The 19,200-nt window shown below is 41.1% G+C and overlaps 1 protein-coding gene across 1 annotated transcript; it reads left to right on the forward strand.

The window, feature by feature from the left end:
• Window positions 1-194: 194 nt before the first annotated feature.
• GFM2 (GTP dependent ribosome recycling factor mitochondrial 2) lies at window positions 195-17,482 on the forward strand. The gene is made up of 21 exons (XM_075262417.1): window positions 195-249; window positions 1,754-1,842; window positions 2,345-2,432; window positions 2,515-2,560; window positions 3,266-3,363; window positions 3,485-3,610; window positions 3,704-3,792; window positions 6,059-6,147; window positions 6,366-6,426; window positions 7,497-7,682; window positions 8,461-8,541; window positions 9,043-9,191; window positions 10,627-10,767; window positions 11,173-11,272; window positions 12,661-12,847; window positions 13,342-13,418; window positions 14,188-14,326; window positions 14,892-15,062; window positions 15,746-15,861; window positions 16,193-16,375; window positions 17,304-17,482. Exons 2-21 carry the CDS (start codon window positions 1,792-1,794, stop codon window positions 17,427-17,429), a joined length of 2,304 nt encoding a protein of 767 aa, XP_075118518.1. The 5' UTR covers window positions 195-249; window positions 1,754-1,791; the 3' UTR covers window positions 17,430-17,482.
• Window positions 17,483-19,200: the final 1,718 nt, after the last annotated feature.

A 19,200-nucleotide genomic window follows, 5' to 3' on the forward strand; every position in this document is an offset into this window, starting at 1 on the left:
ATAGGAGCTCCATGGAGGTTATATTATCAGCTCGGTATAGAAATAAGAACCGCAGGATATTTTTTGACATCTCTCATACTTTACATAAAGCGCAGTGTTGGTACAGTCCACACCGGGAATTCTGGGAAGAAGTTAAAAGTTGTTATGGATTTTGGATGACGTCAATACGTACGCCGTCCTCTCATCACGTGGGTGATACAGGGCATGGAGGTCACGTGGTGCATGAGGTACAAGCTGCTGCACTGACAGGTGAGATGTGTCCTAGGTCGTTACGGTCTGTAGGAGTCATTCACACTGGGCGGTTTATGCATGTATCGCTTATAGTTGGGATGAGTGAGAGGATTTCTCTGTATGCGGCAAATCTCATTGAAAGTTGTCTTGTGCTTTCTGTAGGGCATGTCTGCACATATAGCTTACTGCAACATCCCCAGCAGAAACCCAGCTCAGGTGGGCTAGTCCTGGCCTTCCTTTGGCTATTTTTTTTTTTTGGCACTGTATTTTTATCTGCAGTGGTGCCAAAATATCTGTTGTGTGTGCACAAGGTTTTAGAAATTCATTCCCACACGGGACGCAGATTGTTATTAGATGTTATGTAGATTTCAGAGCAAAATCTGCCCCAATGCTCATATCAGATCCAATATATCTGAAGGGACATTACCTAGTCAGCACCTACTAGGCTGATTGCCTGCCTCCCATAGAGTTGTTGGGAGCACCAGAGTGCCTGCTGGTCAATGCGTTAGGATGGGTTTACACCACGACCTTGGCCGTAACTCCACTCGTTGCGTCACCCTGCGACTCTTTCAACAAGATAAGTCAGAAGATTTGCGTTCTAGATTGTGGAGTCAGTAGCCAAATTACCGATTCCATTTTTCCACAGACCGACACTGACTCTTTCTCAAAAATCTCCATTCTTGGTCACATGAAGGAGTTAACATTATATAATTTATTAATAAGCCACTGAATTCCTATGAAGGTAGATATACAACAAACTATACATCTGATTGAAGGGGGTGTCCAGGGGCTGAACATTTTTGATACTGAGGACCTATCCACCTATGCTGGTGGCCGGGAGCCATATACCAAGTATACAGCTGGAAGCAGCCCTGCTCCTATATTAAGCGAGCAGTTCTAGGCCGCACCACTATGCTAGTGTATAGAGCAGGGGTAGGGAACCTTTGGCTCTCCAGCTGCTGTGAAACTACAACTCCCAGCATGCTCCATTCACCTCCATGGGGAGTTCCCAGAACAGCAGAGCCAGTATGCATGCTGGGAGTTGTAGTTTTGCAACAGCTGGAGAGCCGTACGTTCCCTACCCCTGTTATACACTATACCAAGCTTCCAGTCTGTACAGTGTAGTGGCGTCAGAAACTGCAATCCCTCTGCTATTAACTTGAATAGGCGCAGGGCTGCTTCCGGCTGTATACTTTGTATATAGCTCACAGTGGCCATGTCAGCTGATTGTTTGGGGTTCGGATATGGGAACCCCACCAATCTGATACTGATGACCTATCCTATGGATTTCTACTTTTGCGTAGAAATGGGATGGCTTGGGGCCTGACCTCAGGATGTATGTGATTGCCTCCTTAGCATGTATTATTTACAAATAAAATAAGGATGACTGTGGTTCCTGTTCTCACTGTATAGAGATGACCACTGTTATGTAATACGAAAAGAGATATAATTATAGATATATGGTAATTTTGTAGGGTTTTTGGTTATACAGCTGCTAAATTCTTTGGCACGTCTTTTACAGGTTGTTATGCTGCGTCTGTAAAATACAAAGAATAAAGGATGTTAGCAGTGCTGAAGTCTGTGCTTGGAAAGGCTGCTGTTTACCCCGAGGTCAGTAACAGTGTGAGCTAATGTAACCTTAAAGGGGTCATACATGAGGGTCTGTTTGATGATCCTCTGACCTCCCGCCTCCGCCCATTGGGTCTTCCTCTTTGTAAGATGATTTTCCAAAATTTTCAATAGTCATTATTTTGATGAACCTTTTACACATCTGTATTTCTACACATATTTAGCATTGGATTTTTCATTGAAACCTGCTCCATCCAGGACCTTGTCACAGCTGTATTCTCTATAGAGATCTGTAAAGTAAATGCAGCGTCTATATTTAACTCCAAATGTGAATGAGACTTCTGTCTGACCTTAGCGGCCTGCAGTATTGTGAGATTTCTGTGGGTGGAGCTTAACGGGAAACTTTCAGGTGTTTTTTACGTTGTTGGGGTCACTTATACAAGTGATCACACAGGCAATTGCAGCAATGTGGCATCTTTATCTTCTGTGTACGTCTGGTTTTATAGAGTTATCACAAAATTAACTCTTTTGTTACCTTTTGCAGTGTGTTCATTGCTGTAGAAGACAACGTTTACTGTGTAGTAGACCAAGACGTCATAATGGCTATTCCAGGAATTACAGCATGCCGGGAGGTGCAGTTGTGTAGACCATTGTATATTTTCACTCTATATTACACCAGTGTCTGAGACTATAGTCATCTCTACTGTTTTGCAGGTGATGTCAAGTCATTGCGGAGTATCATCACCCCGCCAGTATCCAAGTAAGTCAAATTTTACACAGCTGTAATAATCTACACATGCTCCACATTCTTACAGTCCTGATCACTAACTACATAGACTGCTACAGCTCGGGACATGTGGCAGTTCTTTTCATAGAATTTACAGTCAAGGGGGTTTTTGGGACTGTATTATTAGTGACCTGTCTGTATGATCGGCCATCTTTATGTTTGGCACTTCTGCAGTCACCTATTTGAAAAGACTGCAATTATCGTGAGAGTGCTTCACAAGCCAATGATATGTTGGTACATGGTCTTTCAGCAATCACGCCCTTTCAAATGAATAGGACTGACCTGCAATGCCAAGTGTAGCCATTATACAATGTATGCTCCAGTGGTAGTCAGAACGCTGGAACCTCTTCAAACAGCGATTTGGTGGGGTGCTGGTTGTCTGACCACTGCCATTCTGATATTGATGCCCTAGACCTGAAAAACCTTTAAAATGTTATTTAATATACAGTGGGCAATAGTGGATAATTATTTTGGCAGTAATGCCAGTTACACATGAACACCCCAGGAATAGTATTGCAAAATGAATGCTATTTGTGTGGTCATCAGCCTAAAGCAACCAGTCAGGCCACTGCTTCCATTTTCCAAAGGACTGTAGAATCATTGAAAGATATAACCCGATTTGTTTGCTGCAGTTTCTTTCACTTTTCCTTCGGATGACTTTTGATACATTTTCTGCAGGATCAGAAACATAGGGATCATGGCTCATATTGATGCTGGGAAAACCACAACCACAGAGAGAATGCTGTATTATTCTGGGTATACCCGAGCTCTCGGAGGTGAGTGAAATATACTGTTATACTATATAGGATAAAGATGTTTGAAAATTTTTTTCTCTCTACATAAACAAATTGGCTGCCCTCGTATTGAAAAATCTAATACTCTGTCTCTTTGTGACAGATGTTGATGATGGGGACACAGTGACTGACTTTATGGCACAGGAAAGGGAACGAGGTATTACTATTCAGTCCGCTGCTGTCACATTTGACTGGAATGGACACAGGATCAACTTGATTGACACTCCAGGTTGTCTCTGAGTTACTTATATTGTATTATGTACATACATTCTAACCTTTTCCTTGGAATATCCTCTAAACAATATATTGTGTCACTTCACAGGACATGTGGATTTCACAGTAGAAGTGGAGCGTTCATTAAGGGTGTTGGATGGAGCAGTTGCTGTGTTTGACGCCTCAGCTGGTGTGGAGGTATAATGGCAGTCTAATCTGTGTTCTCATTTGGAGGGACAAGAATTTTTTCCCCTATGCTTTGATGTATTTAGGCAGCCATCTTTACTAATTGGATGACTTCGGGGTAATGAACCCCTGTTCTCTTACGGGCAGCCTGGATTTTAACACTTAGAAGTTTGTTCTTCACTCTCAATTGATAAATGCGCTTATGCAGATTTGCAGCAGAGATAGCTGTCTGGGAAACAAGTGTTTACAGCAATGTGATGTGCTGACCGACCAGTACAGACATTGAAGTCATGTTTAGTCATACAGCTCCAAACATTGTGTAGAGGTTTCAAACCTTTTAAATACTGTGAGCCACGTTCAACTTTGAGTGGTGGTCTGAAGTCACTTTCACTAAAAAAAAAATGAAAGCAAGAAATTGTGAACTTGGAGAAATACACCATGAAATTGTAAACGTTTACAGATATTTTAGTTTAAAATATGACACATTAGTATAATACTATATTGTAATATCTAAATTAGCATTTTTAAGAGGTTAGGATATGCATATAATAATGTCAGTCCTATAGCTATCAGTACTTATGGCGATACTGGAGGGCCTTGATGGTGGCGTTGTAAGCCACATGTGGTTTCTGAGTCATTGGCTGAAGACCACAGCTACAGAGAGTACTATGTTCACACAGGAATTTGAAGCTGAATTTTCTGCTCGTCCAAATTCCACGTCAAAATCCATTGTATTTTCTACTTTCCATTTATTTCAATATGAGTTATCAGGCGAAACTTGCCTGTAGAATGAGCATGATGCTTACTTTTGTGCTAGCTGAGAAAATCTGCTACAGGAAAAATCTGCATTTGACTTGGAGGTTGGTTTCAGGTGGAATTTGTAGCTGACGTCACCAGTGTTCGGGAGTATTTAAAATAGTAATTTAAAATACTTGACAGGTATTTGTATTTGTAACTAAAATACTTTTTGGAAGTATTTTATGTATTTTAATTACTGTCTAAATTCAAAACAAATGTTGTAATTTAAATAACCCGCCTCACTGCACTTAAAAAAAAACAACAACAGCGCGAGTCACGTCATCACTCTCGTTTCTCGTATCTCGTGCGAGCTGCGATGAGAGGAGGGAAAATTCCAGCAACGCAATTCCACCTTGTAGTGAAGCGGGATTTATTTTTAGTTTTTAATCATCCCGATTGCGTAATCCATTCCGTAAAATTACTTCAAAAATGGAGGAAAATTGTAATACTAATGAAGGGGAAGGAATTATCCTGCCTCAGCACTTAAGGTGCCAGAGCCAGATCTTGAACTTGCTTGCCACAACCGATGTCAAGAACGCTTTTACAAGCACTACAGGATCGGGTCAGTACAAAAAACTGTATCGGGCCACTTTTGCCAAATGCAGGAAACTCTGGAATTTGGCATTTCTCAGTACCAAGACCTCAGACTTCATACACTCCGTCACTGGATTTTTCCTAAAACCGCCTGGTGAGACGAGATGGAAATCTACGTACGACGCAGTCCGTCGTTTGATTTCTGAAAACGTGGAGCCCAAATTACACGAAACAACGACAGCCTTGAAGCTTGCAGCTTTCAAGCCCGGTGAATTGGAGTTGCTACACCAGTATAAATCCATTATGCAGCCAGTTGCAAGGGGTTTGGACCTATTACAATCAGAAAAGAAGTTGTTTAAATTTTTCAAGTATTTTAGTATTTGTAAAATACTTTTGAAGTAGTATTTAGTATTTTTATTTAAAATACTTCGGGATGAACGTATTTAGTATTTGTATTTAAAATACTTTCCCAAAGTATTTTCCCGAACACTGGACGTCAGTACCAAATTTTTCAATATATACATTTTCCAGACTTGCTGTTCCCCTTGGCTTTGTGCAGAGATTTGGTTCTTTGTTTAAAAGATTGTGTTAGATTTGCACTCTTTAAGGCTAAGGCATTGCAGAAATGCAGCTTTTTTGTTGCAGATTTTGCTGCGGTTGTTTGAGCCAAAGCAAAGAATGGCTACAAAGGAATGGGAAATATATAGGAAGCTCTTATAGTTCTAACTTCTGCTCAATAACCCACAGCAAAATCTGCAACAAATAAAGCTGCATTTCCACAGCATAAGAGCTGAGCCATAGACACTCTTTATATGATAGGCACTTAATAATATGCCCAGAATAAAATCATAATAAAAGGGGCGCCCTTACTATTGTATTATATTATATACTATCATCAGTAGGAGCATACTATCAAGGTAATTCTAAGATCTTGTTGCCCCCCCAGGCTCAGACGCTGACCGTGTGGCGACAAGCAGACAAGCATTCTGTGCCTCGAATGTGTTTTTTAAACAAGATGGACAAGACTGGAGCCAGGTATATCAGTACTTGTATCATGGGGATGATTTGAGGTCTTTCACTTTGTTCTTTACAGTAGCGTTTGATCGCAAATTATACTCTAGAATATAGATTTATACTTTGCATCACTAACCTCATGAGGGGAGTAGTGTATGATTTCTGTCTTGTTTCAGTGATATGATCTGCAGTATATTGGAAATACACCATTTATGTAATGTTTTTTGTTACTGTTTTAGTTTTACATATTCCATTGAAAGCATTAAAGAGAAGCTGAAAGCCAGGCCCTTGATATTACAGGTAAAATCACTGAAAGTCAGCCCAATGAATTCAATTATTTCAGTTACCGTATATACTCGAGTATAAGCCGAATTTTTCAGCCCAGTTTTTGTTCTGAAAAAGCCCCCCTCGGCTTATACTCGAGTCAGCAAAAAAATAATAATTTTGGGTGAGGGGGGTTTATGACCAGCCACAATGTCAATGTATAGAATCTCCCATAAAATAGTGCAAAATTTTTTAAAAAAATAAATAAATAAATAAAAGTTCTTAATCCCTCCTTTCCCTAGAATACATACAAAAGTAGAAAATGACTGTGAAACACATACACACATTAGGTATCCCTGTGTCTGACAGTGCCCTGTCTACTGAATATAGGGGATCTGCAGTGCTCCTGATCCATCAGGAAGGGGTTAATAGGAGCACTGCAGATACCCTATATTCAGCCAGGCTGAATTCCAAGTGGGGGGAAAAAAAACAGTCCTCAGGGAAGGGGCAGACAGACAACCAAAACACCCCCCAGCATCTACTGCACCCAAAAACTACGACCATTTTAATTTTTGAAAATTTCCAGTAGCTGCTGCATTTCCCCCCTAGGCTTATACTCGAGTCAATAAGTTTTCCCAGTTTTTTGTGGTAAAATTAGGGGGGTCGGCTTATATTCGGGTCGGCTTATACTCGAGTATATACGGTACTTTGCATCCATACCATCCAGGCACACACTGCCTTTGGCTAAAGGATATGTCACTAACTGTATGCTATTCAGAATTACTGATATGGTAATAACCAAAATTCAGTGCCATATAAATAGGGGAGTGTCCTAAAATCATTCATTAATCATAATTGTTGAAGTAAATAATTCAATTAATTGTGATTTTGATTTAGGCCATAACTGCCTAGAACTAGCTGAATATCATGTTATGCCATGAGCTGGTTAACCTGGACCTATTCCGTTTCAGGGGTGCTGGAGGACGGGTTCTATATATATATATATATATATATATATATCAGAGTGTGACGTCAAATGTATACAATAAAGAACATGGGAGCATTATAGTATATGTCCTGACACTTTTTTTCCCCCCTATATACAGCTTCCTATAGGAGAGGGGAAATCCTTCCAAGGTCTGATTGATTTAGTAGCCATGGAATCCCTTAGCTGGAGCGCACTGTCCAATGAAAGTGATGGGAGAAGATTTCAGAGGAAACCTTTGTCTGAACTAAAGGATCGTGACCTTCTGCAGTCAGCGACAGATGCCAGAAATACCTTATTAGAACAAGTAAAGTTTTAAAGTAAATACACAATATATCACCCAGAAAACGGACTGTAGAGAAGGTAGAGGTGATGTTATAGGAAGGTCTCAAACTAGGGTCCTTACATTGTCCTACTTTAATACAAAATAAAGGACGGGGTGCACAACTGATCTTATTTCATTTAATAGGAGTTTCACAACATGACTATTCTGTATACAGAATATGTGTCTTTTTGGCCTCCATCAGGCTGGTATATGTCTGTATGCTTTTATTATGCTGTAGGGAATAGCACACTCTGGTGCTCCATTACATACAGAGGCAAGCTTTTTCTCAGCAAAGGTAAATGTGAGGGACTGGTGGCTCAGTGGTTAGCATTGTAGCCTTGCACCGCTGTAGTCCTAGGTTCAGTTCTGACCATGGACAACATCTTCAAGGAGTTTGTATGTTCCCCCTGTGTTTGAGTGGGTTTTTTTCCCTTAAACTCAGGTTTCCTCCCACACTCCAAAGACATATTGATAGGAAATGTAGATTGTGAGCATTGACCTTTTTTTCTGTACAGCACCACTGCTTACCCAGTGTTAAGTGAAGCTATCATACAGTCCTCTGTAAACTGGTTGGCTAAGAATGCTATCTTTTGTTAAGGTGAACCCCCCCCCCCCCCCCCACTGAAGTGGTTGATGGTGGTGACAGTGCCATGTACCTCCGATAAGATCCTGACACTTAGACTTTGAATAGATTGTGTAATGAATATGGGTGGGGGGTTTGTGTCTGTTTCTCTAACCCTGGAATTATTTCCACTTGTAGATTGCAGATTTAGATGATGATTTTGCTTCATTAATGCTCGAAGAATACAGCGAAGATTTCGATGTTATACCTGTAGAAAAGGTACAGTGGCCATTTCTTATGTTGTTACACATGATGAATTAATAAAACACCTGTGACTACTAGTTGAATATAGCGTATTCTATGGGTGATGTTATATGATGATTTATAGGATGAATGAAAGAATAGTGTGGACTGATAGATATCCTCATTCAAGATGGGAATGATCTACTACCTGTCTGCACTTCTTCATTCTCCTCATGGTGATGATTGAGGCACACACAGTAGTCACCATGGAGAGGGATAGGGTACGGCAGGGGAGCTCTCTTTTTATGAATACAGCAGACTGATGGTTATGATGCACCCATCACCTCTTCTTGTTCCTCATTATGGTGACTGACAGGCAGACACCATAGTCGCCATACATAGGACTAGTAGCAGTCTTTAATCTACGGTCAATGACTGAGAGTAACTCCGTTCTGAGTGATTTGTCAGAATTCCTGATGAATTGGTTTTCTCATCTGCAGTTATCAGAGATTTATCCACAGCTGTTGTATTGCGCAGGTACAGGCCGCCATTCGCAGGATTACGCTGGCTCGCACAGCAGTCCCGGTTCTGTGTGGCAGTGCTTTGAAGAATAAAGGTGTACAGCCTCTGCTAGATTCCATCACGTTATATCTACCCTCACCAGATGACTGTTCACATGACTTCATGTAAGTACATTTTATGAAATATATACCATATATTAAAAATCTCCCATCCAAAGCATTATGCCATATTCCTTGATTCTTTTCAGGCAGATAGTGTTGCAGTAGGAGGGTAGGTTAAATTGGTTTTCATGGCACATTAAAGAGAGCCCACGATTTATGTCATCACTTTATGGTCAGTCAGTGAGTTACCTGTTGGACCTTCATGGGTCCTAAGTATGATGTTGTGCTATTGGCTGCCCAGCTGTGCAAGGGAATACAGCTGGGTCCATTCATTGCACTGCGGTTTCTCTGTACAGTAGATGCCAGAGATTCTGCTCTGTGAAGGGATTGCGTCACTGAAACAACATTGTGGCCGCTTTATTCTCAGGATTGGTAAGGGCGTCCATGAATCATAAAGTGATGGCATATCTTAGTGACATGATATCACATTATATAAAGTGATGGTGACCCTTCAAAAGGGTGCCTGCCTAAAATTTTTAAATTAAAACCTTCTCAGTATACCTACCTTCACTATTGTACTCTATTCTCCTCTGTACTTGTCCATAGGAACAACATGTGATTTGTTCACTAAAAAACTAAAGGATTGACAGTGTAGATAGCAAGCAATGAAGTTACAGCAGTGTAAGGCTGAGTTCACACAGAGTTTTTAGTCAGGATTTTGAGGCGGAAATCGATGGGAGCCGGTCATTTCTTTTTTTCTGCGAGTGGTCTGTTCCGGCTCCCGGGAAAATAGAAGCGACATGCTCGTTCTTCAGGTGGATGGTGCGGCTGGTTCAGTCACGGACGTCCGCCTGAAGACACTCCCTCCCGACTAGGCCCATTCATTTGGGCCTTATCCAGAGCGGAGTGCTGCGACTGAATGCTGGTGCACTGGTGCATCCATTCGTAGCTTCCGTCTTTTTGGTCCAGAATCTGAGGCTGCCTCTGCCTCAAATTCCGGACCAAAAAACTCAGTCTGAACTCAGGCTAAAGGTTAGAAGTGAAATGGATTACTATAGAGAGTGCTAGTAGTGCGCACGAGTGTCTCTTTCCACTGTACTACTGAATGCCATCTTAATCTGTGGACGGCGCTTATTATATTAGCTACCACACCCAAAAGGGTGATCAGGGGCATTACCAGCTGTATTACCTGAAGTAGATCGCCTACAATTGACAACACCTATAATGACTCACATGGGAAACTTTTACAGCAATATATAAATCTTTGCCGTGACCCTAAGAGTATAAAATGTTCAGGCTGAATTCACACAACATTTGATAGCAGAAACTCCTGGCATACTTGTGGCTTCTTGACATACTTTAACTTTATAACAATCATTGCTGCCCCAGGGCCCTTTTGCATTCCCCTTGCTCTAATTATATCAAATTCTAAGAAATTGAACAGAAATTGTACAGATTTTTTCTATAAACTCAGGTACTTTTTGTGTTCTTTTTATAGGTCCTGGTACAAGGATGACTTGTGTGCTTTGGCGTTCAAGGTTGTTCATGACAAGCAGCGTGGACCCATGGTGTTTGTCCGAATTTACTCTGGTGCAATGAAGGCGCAGTCAGCCGTGTATAATGTGAACAAGAACTGCACGTGTGTATTTATTTAGTTGTCTTTATCAGGGGCAGGTCCATATTCTGTGCTTATTCATTTCTTAGTATATCTTTATAGGAGATTCTAGTTCTGCAGTAGGGGATTTGTATACAGGGCTCTAACCTTCTTACACCACAAATTCAAGTTAAGTAATGAAAATTCTGGTGGCCACCACTAGAGGGAGTGTTCTGAAGAATGATCTATACAGCTGTTCAGAATACTCCACTAGGGGTCGCTAAAGGCACTTAGTCTTTCCTTGGGAAAAAATTTTGACACAGGGTTAAAAAAGCTGTACTTCTCTCACCAGTCTTTTGCCATTCCCATAACACAGGAGATCACAATACAGCAAGTTATCAGTGGTGTTAAACATTTCTGTATTTTTTTTTTATACTGTGTAATATACAGGGAAAGGATGAGCCGATTGCTCTTGCCATTTGCAGATCAACAAGTTGAAATATCCTCCCTACCCCCTGGCAATATTGCTCTTACTGTGGGACTTAAACAGGTAAGAGTGTATTCTATTCACTAATGCTAGTTCAAGGACTGTATGCAGACTATTGAGACCTCTTGGAAGCTCTGTATACAGTATGACTATATGCTTCATTTGTAGATTCCAAAAAGTGACTTGCTGTATATACTCGAGTATAAGCCAAATTTTTCAGCACAGCCCCCCTCGGCTTATACTTGAGTCAAGCCAAAAAAAAAATTTTTTTTTTTTTTTTGGGAGGGGGGGGGGGGGTCTATGACCAGCCACAATAGTAATGTATAAATGTATAGCATCTCCCATAAAATAGTGAAAAAAAGAAGCTTTAAAAAAAAATAAATAAATTAGAGTTCTAAATCCCTCCTTTTCCTAGAATACATATGCGAGTAGAAAATGACTGTGAAACACATACACATTAGGTATAGCTGTGTCTGACAGTGCCCGGTCTACTGTATATAGGGAATCTGCAGTGCTCCTGTTCCGTCAGCACTGCAGATACCCTATATTCAGCCAGACTGAATTCCAAGTGGGGGGGAAAAACCCAGTCCTCAAGCTCAGGGAAGGGGCAGACAGACAACCAAAACTGCATCTACTGCACCCAAAAACTCAGACCATTTTAATTTTTGAAATTTTCCAGTAGCTGCTGCATTTTCCCTCCTAGGCTTATACTTGAGTCAATAAGTTTTCCCAGTTTTTTTGTAGTAAAATTAGGGGCCTCGGCTTATATTCGGGTCGGCTTAATACTCAAGTATATACGTTATTTCAGTTATGATGTGTAGTGATACTGTTATAACGTTAGCACAAATAAGACCTCATTGGTCCTAGTGCCACCTATTGGAAAGTAGATCCCCTATATGACTCCTTCCGAAGGAAGAGGTTTCCATCTATAGACAGCTGTTTCGAGGTTTTTGCCTCTTATCAGTGCAGAGTAGGGTACTGGCTGGCTGTGTGAGTGGTCTCGATGTGGGTCAGAATGGGTAATGTGTCTCATTTTGAGACCTCTCACACAGCAAGCCAGTACTCTATTCTGCACTGACGAATGGCAAAAACCTTGCAGCAGGTTGTCTGTAAATGGGAAGCTTTTCCTTCTGAGTTATTCTGGCTTTAGCTATTATTCCTGGATTACGCCCTTAGGTTTCTTTTAAAAACCAGGTACTAATCTATAGGGAGTTAACTTCCAATAGGTGGCGCTAGGAGCAAATTTTTCTTTTTCATTAATGAGGTCTTAATTTTATTCCTTTCCCATAATTCTTAGCAGGGCAGTCATGGTTGTCCCTGTTCCTGTCTCTCCCTAATGAGAGACATTACCCCTTCATAAAGGTAGTGACTTGAGAACCACTATTCTATTTGGGTGGATATCTCACATTCTGTACTATTGTGCTGATAGGTTTACCTTCTCTGCTTAACAGACTGCGACGGGAGACACAATTGTATCCTCAAAAGCATCGGCATCAGCCGCTGCTCGCAGAGCTGGTCGAGCTGAGGAGAAGAGCAAGGACAAGAAGTCACAGGACAGCCTTGTATTAGCTGGAGTGGAGGTTCCAGAGCCAGTCTTCTTCTGTACAATTGAACCTCCCTCTGTAGCCAAACAGCCAGGTAAATCCTTAATGCTGACATGTTTTAGCCCTTTTACACCTACTTAATGTGAATTAGGGTGGAACTCCGAGCAATGGCTGAGAATCTATTTTTTTTGCCATAAATTGAGATGGCCAACCCTCCCCAAATCCAATACTTGCATAGTCATTCGCAACCTGGAGATCCAATGTAGTGGAGGAGAGGAATGTCTGTATAATTGCTGTCTTGGTGTGAATGGTTCCCAATTCCGTTTCTCTGACTAAGTGAGTTGTAACTGATACTTTCCACATCTTTGTTGGGATTGCAGGTATTATCACCCCATTGATTTCTCCTTTTTTTATGGATTATATTGACAATTTTGAGGACTGACTGAACCAGGTCACACTCCGTTTTTGGAGGCTTCACTATAAGTTGTAGGTTTCATGTGTTTGTTGTGCTTTTTATGCTGCCATATTGGTGCAGACCACTTATTGCATGCGTTTATTTACACCTGTACATATTATGTTTGCACCTAGATTTAGAAAATGCACTAAGGTGTCTCCAGCTAGAAGATCCAAGCCTGAAAGTCAAGACCGATCCTGACTCTGGACAAGTAAGGGATTTCATTGAATATTTCCCAGACCGTTTTTGGTTGTGCTTCACAGATAGGAACATGGACTTTTGAGGCCGGACAGCTAGTTTTGCATATTGCTGGTTAAACACAAATGATTGTCCAGCGTTGCAAAAAAAACATGGCTGATTTCTTAACAAAAGCGCCACACTTTTCTAGCAGTTATGCGTGTTTTCAGCGCATCCCCATTCAGGAGATGCAACCTCTGGACAGTTGTAGTGCTGTTTCTGGAAGAAAGCAGCCATGTTCTAGACCTGGACAGTATGTATGATATTGTTTTACAATAATGCTGGGCTGCTAAAACAGCTGTTACCCACTGACCTCATAGACTATAATGGGGTTCATCGGGGTCTCAGTTGGGTTTCTACCCTTTTTATACTGAGACCAGTGGAGAGAAAAGTCCTCCGTGCAGGACTTTTCTCTCCCCCGATTTTTGGCGGAACTTTAAAGGGTTTTTCTGGGAGTTTAATATTGATGATCTGTCCTTTAGAACCATCCGAATGCTACAGCCTCTTAAAACGGATGATCGGTAGGGGTGCTGGGTGTGAGTCCCCATAGATCTGTTGTTGATGATGCATTCTAGGCATAGGCCATCAATATCTTAGTATTGGAAAACCCTTAAGATGTCTGTTATCATTTTATAAATGAAATAAATGCAGCATTCACTTACAGAACTTACTGTGTTCATAACTTAAGTGACGTTCCTAATTGTTTCCTCCTTAATTCTCTCTTTTTCTTTCCTGATTTTCAGCTTATTCTCTGTGGAATGGGGGAACTTCATATAGAGATAATACATGACCGCATACGGAGGGAGTATGGTTTGGAAACTTATTTAGGTCCCCTTCAAATTGCCTATAGAGAAACCATTCTTAGTGGTTCCCGAGCATCAGGTACGTCTTAGCAGACATTTGGCCCTGCAAACAATGATACATATGCTTTTCACACTTCAAAGGTCGCCTCATGAACATAAAGATTAAAGGGGACCCATCAGCTCTACTGACATGTCTGAGTAAATACTTGTATTCCTTGAAAAATAGCTCTGGAGCATCTGTTCTTATAACTTTGTGTTATACTGTTCCTCTATTAGTCTTCCTAGAAATTTAGGACAAAACTTACAAGTGGGTGTTATCATTGATCTTGTTAACAGGATGCATCCCTACCCAGTCCTGCACTGATTGTGCAGTGTCATAGTATGTGGAGACACAACCCCAACTGGTAACACCCAGTCCTCAATTCATTCACAAACCTGAAGAAAATGTCTAGTAGTCAACACTATTGTCTTGCAGTGCAGGAGTCCTGGGTTCGAATCAGACCTAGGACATCTGCAAGGAGTTTGTATGGTCTCCCCATGTTAGTGTGGGTTTCTTTCAGATACTGTAAATCATTCATTCATTTATTTTATTTTATGAGTATGCTTCTCTGTATGATGTGTCTTTTTATTCTGTTGATTATCAGATACTCTGGATAGAACGATGGGCGACACCCGGCACCAAGTGACAGTAGAGCTAGAAGTAAAACCCTTATCTGATGACAGTCCAGTTATTGAGTATTCTAGTAATCTTCCATCTAGTGTGGACGGCTATAAAGAAGCCGTAGAGAATGGCGTTCATAGTTCCTACCACACAGGTAAGACCGCGTGAAGACTTTGTGTGTGTCCCTGACTGACCTGAATGGTTTCACCAGACTTTGCACTTTATGGCATGTAATAAAAGTTGATTCTTCATCTCTTATTGCAGTATTAATTTTTTTTTGTTCCCCTATTAAACACGTAGGGCAACTGCTTGCGATTCTGCAGCTAAAATTAACATGCTGCATTTTTTGTTTTATTTCCTAATGTATGGATGAGATTAAACAAAATGTGATTCACTTTGATGGTACTGTAAAACAGTGTTTGTATGGTTGGCACAATGTGTAAAAAAATAAAATAAAATGTGTGTGTGTGTGTGTGTGTGTGTGTATATATATGTATATATATATATATATATATATATATATATATATATATATATATATATAATTTTTTATACATATATTGTGTACACACACACGTTCGTACGTGAATTGATTTACTGATCCATACAGACAATGAGGAAAATCAATTCACTTATTCTGTGTAGTGCACACATCCAAATGGCCACCGAATCTGGAATGTGGGCTCATGTGTTTCCAACGTTTAGTTCTTTATATATTTCACTTGCATTTTACTGTTTTATTATTCTTTACACGTATTCCCTTTTGTGTTGAATATACAATGCACACCAGATGATGGGTATTATGGACTAAACATTGTATGTTCTCTTTTATGCTAGGTCCTCTGCTTGGTTCCCCCATGCAGGATGTTGGAGTGGTTGTACATGAAGTTAGTGTTCTTCCTGGCACCTCGATGACAATGGTGTCCGCCTGTGTGTCACGGTGCATGCAGAAAGTAAGTGCACACATTCCTGCTACACAAGACTGCTTTCACACATTACATAACAATTACATCCTAATTTTAAAGATACCAAAATCTTCACCATAAAGAATTTATTATTGATTTTGATGTGGAATTTAGCCATGGATGTCACTCATCGATCAATGAAAACACAGTATTTCTGAAAAACTGAAAAGTGTGCCGAGAATGGGCTGCATCTTTTTCATAGTATGTTATAGCAGAATTTCAGTGTATATTCTGCAATCGTACGATATCTGAATCCACCATTAAATATCTTCTCCGTACTGGAACTTTAGATAACACTTCTGCCTTGTTTTCCACATAGGCACTAAAGACAGTAGAAAAGCAAATCCTGGAACCAATGATGAGTTTGGAAATCACAATGGGTGAAGATTACTTGAGCAGTGTCTTGGCAGACCTTTCACAGAGAAGAGGCAATGTCAAGGAGATACAGGACCGCTTGGATAATAAAGTTGTGCTGGCCCTGGTCCCACTTGCAGAACTGATGGTAAATGTCTACCTTTAGATTTTCAAGAGGTGAAAATGTATCTTTTGCCCAGAATGGAGGTACCTACCTCACCCCTTAGAGAGGACCTGTCACCAAGTGCAAAATGTGAAATTACTTCCCTCTTTTGATTCTCTCTGAATAATTTGGCCTTTGTTGCTTTAAGATCCGTTAATCCAGGGGTAGGGAACGTACGGCTCTCCAGCTGTTGCAAAACTACAACTCCCAGCATGCATACTTGCTCTGCTGTTCTTGGAACCCCCATGGAAGTGAATGGAGCATGATGGGAGTTGTAGCTTCACAGCAGCTGGAGAGCCAAAGGTTCCCTATCCCTGCGGTTAACCCGTTCAAAAGATCTGGTGCCTGGCAGGCTATGTGTGAATTAGTTCTGATTCTCCAAGTGGGCAGTAACCTTTTTATTGTCTTGAGAAATGCAAGTTCCCACTCACTTGGAGAATCGGAGCTAATTCACATGTAAGCAATGGGAGCAATTGCTCTGGGAAGCCCTTCTTCTAGGCTTCAACCCCTTCTCGTTTGTTGTTCGTGTTATTACGAGAGCCTGAACTGCACCTTGTTTTTTGGTCCTGTGACCCTGGTTAGCCTTGCAATATGGTGCCACACAGCTTCCTTCTTGCATTTTGTTCTACTCTTTGATGTTATAAACTTGAAAAACTTAAAAAAAAAAACTTGATTAAACCTAATTCACATGTAACCTTCCAGAGGCCAAATCTTTTGAACAGGTTGACCGCTTTTAAAATAACAAGCCCCAAAATTGTTCAGGGGCACAGCGAGAACCAAATGATGGATGGCGTTTGGCATGTTGCACTTTGTGACAGATTCTCCTTAAGGTTTCATGTATAGTATACTGTAGCGTGGATACAATTTTTTTAAAAAACTGATCTTATACCATGTGAATTTCTTTCCCCTTTAGGGCTATTCTACTGATCTGCGCTCAGTAACATCAGGAACAGCCACATTTACACTAGAGCTATCAACATATGAAGCCATGAATCAACAGGACCAGAATTCTCTGCTCAGGAAGAAAGGACTTGTATAAACCGCATAGCATTGTTATTTTGTCCAGATTTATACTGTATTTATATAAAAGATCTAAACACAACCAAGAATGTTTTATCCTATTGAAGAATATTGGGACCAATAGCAAAAAACGTTCTGCTTCATTTTGTATTAGAGGTATTCCAGTTGTTTCTTCCAGGGAAGAATCTGGTGCCACACAGAGCCTGTGTACAAGAATGTGTGTCTTATACAGAGAAACCTAAAGGGTTCATTCACACTGTGCAGTTAAAGGGATTTTCTTGGCTAATATATTAGCAGATTGGGGAGGGGGGTTAGCATAAAGTCAGAAATTGCATGCAGATTTTTAAATGCACCTTGTGGATGTATCCTAAAGCTAGTTTCACTGTATCTGAGTCTTGGTTGGAGACAGTCACAGAGACAATTAGCAGAGAAGAAAAAAAAAAAAGTCTTGCATGGATCATCTTTCTCTGTTGCTTTCAGTTTCAAATGGGTGGACACCCGATGGACTGTATTATAGTCAATGAGATCTGCCAGGCCTCTCATGCAGGCAGTGCGTGGCAATCACATGGACCCCCATTATAGTCTATGGGGTCCGTGAGCTTTAACTGCACAGCGCTTGCAGTTGCGTTGGTATTCTGTGGGTGGGAGGGGGGGTCATCCTCATGCAGATTCCTTCCGAACGGGATCCAAACCAAGCCCAAGTATGTTACCACTATTTTAGCGGTCTGGCTCTATCATTTGTATTCCCCAAAGATCCTAATGAGATTTTCCAGTTTAAGTAGTGAATGACAAAGATGTATCAGGTGCAGTCTTGGCAATCTAGCTATGTCCCTGCATTCCTTGCTTAAAGCACTACTTATCCAAATCAAACTTGTGTTTTCTATTCTAGAGCTCTACTATATTGTAGAGTGAGAATGCATCATTTTTACAAGACCCCAAATAGCCTCCATTATTTACAAAAAAAACAAAAACCCAGTAACTGGAAACAGAGAAAAGGCTTACCATAGAAGCTTGGAGGGGCCTATACAATCTAAACTTTTCTTGCTTATTTCACTGGGGGGACACAGCATCATTGGTATAGACCAGGGGTAGGGAACCTTCGGCTCTCCAGCTGCTGTGAAACTACAACTCCCAGCATGCTCCATTCACTTCTATGGGAGTTCCAAGAACAGAGCAAGTATGCATGCTGGGAGTTGTAGTTTTGCAACAGCTGGAGAGCTGTACGTTCCCTACCCCTGGTATAGACCCTGTCGGAGCCTCCTGGGCTGTTCGGCATCGGGCTTCTGCCATCCAGATTTGCAAGGACCTGGGCTTCCATCCACACTTTCAAAGTTTTACCAGATCCATTCTGTGGCCTAGGCCAATACCAGCTTGGTCGTAAGGTTCTGCAAGCAGCTATGCGCTAGGTTATTCGCGTGGCTGTATATTTCCCACTGTCTAGGGCTGCTTTTAGACATCCCATGGTGCTGTGTCCCCCAGTGAAATCGAGAAAATAGGATTTTTTTTTGCACTCGCCATAAAATCCTTTTCTCATGGTATTCAATGGCGGACACAGATCCCACCCTTGTTGTTATTGTCGCTTCTGCCCAAGGTGTTTTGGTTCTTTTCGGGTTCAGGACATGCTGGTGGTGGTTGGTTCAGTGTTTTGTTTTTTGTGTTGTGTCTCCCTCCTACTTCTGCGGTACAAACTGGCTTAGCACACGGTCTGTGAGAGGGTATAGACTATGAGGCAGAGCAGACAGCTTTTCAGCCTCCTAGTGGCTGGGTCTATACCCATGGTGCTGTGTTCC

The sequence above is a fragment of the Leptodactylus fuscus genome, chromosome 1 (assembly GCF_031893055.1).
Source record: "Leptodactylus fuscus isolate aLepFus1 chromosome 1, aLepFus1.hap2, whole genome shotgun sequence".
NCBI classification, from domain to species: Eukaryota; Metazoa; Chordata; class Amphibia; order Anura; family Leptodactylidae; genus Leptodactylus; species Leptodactylus fuscus.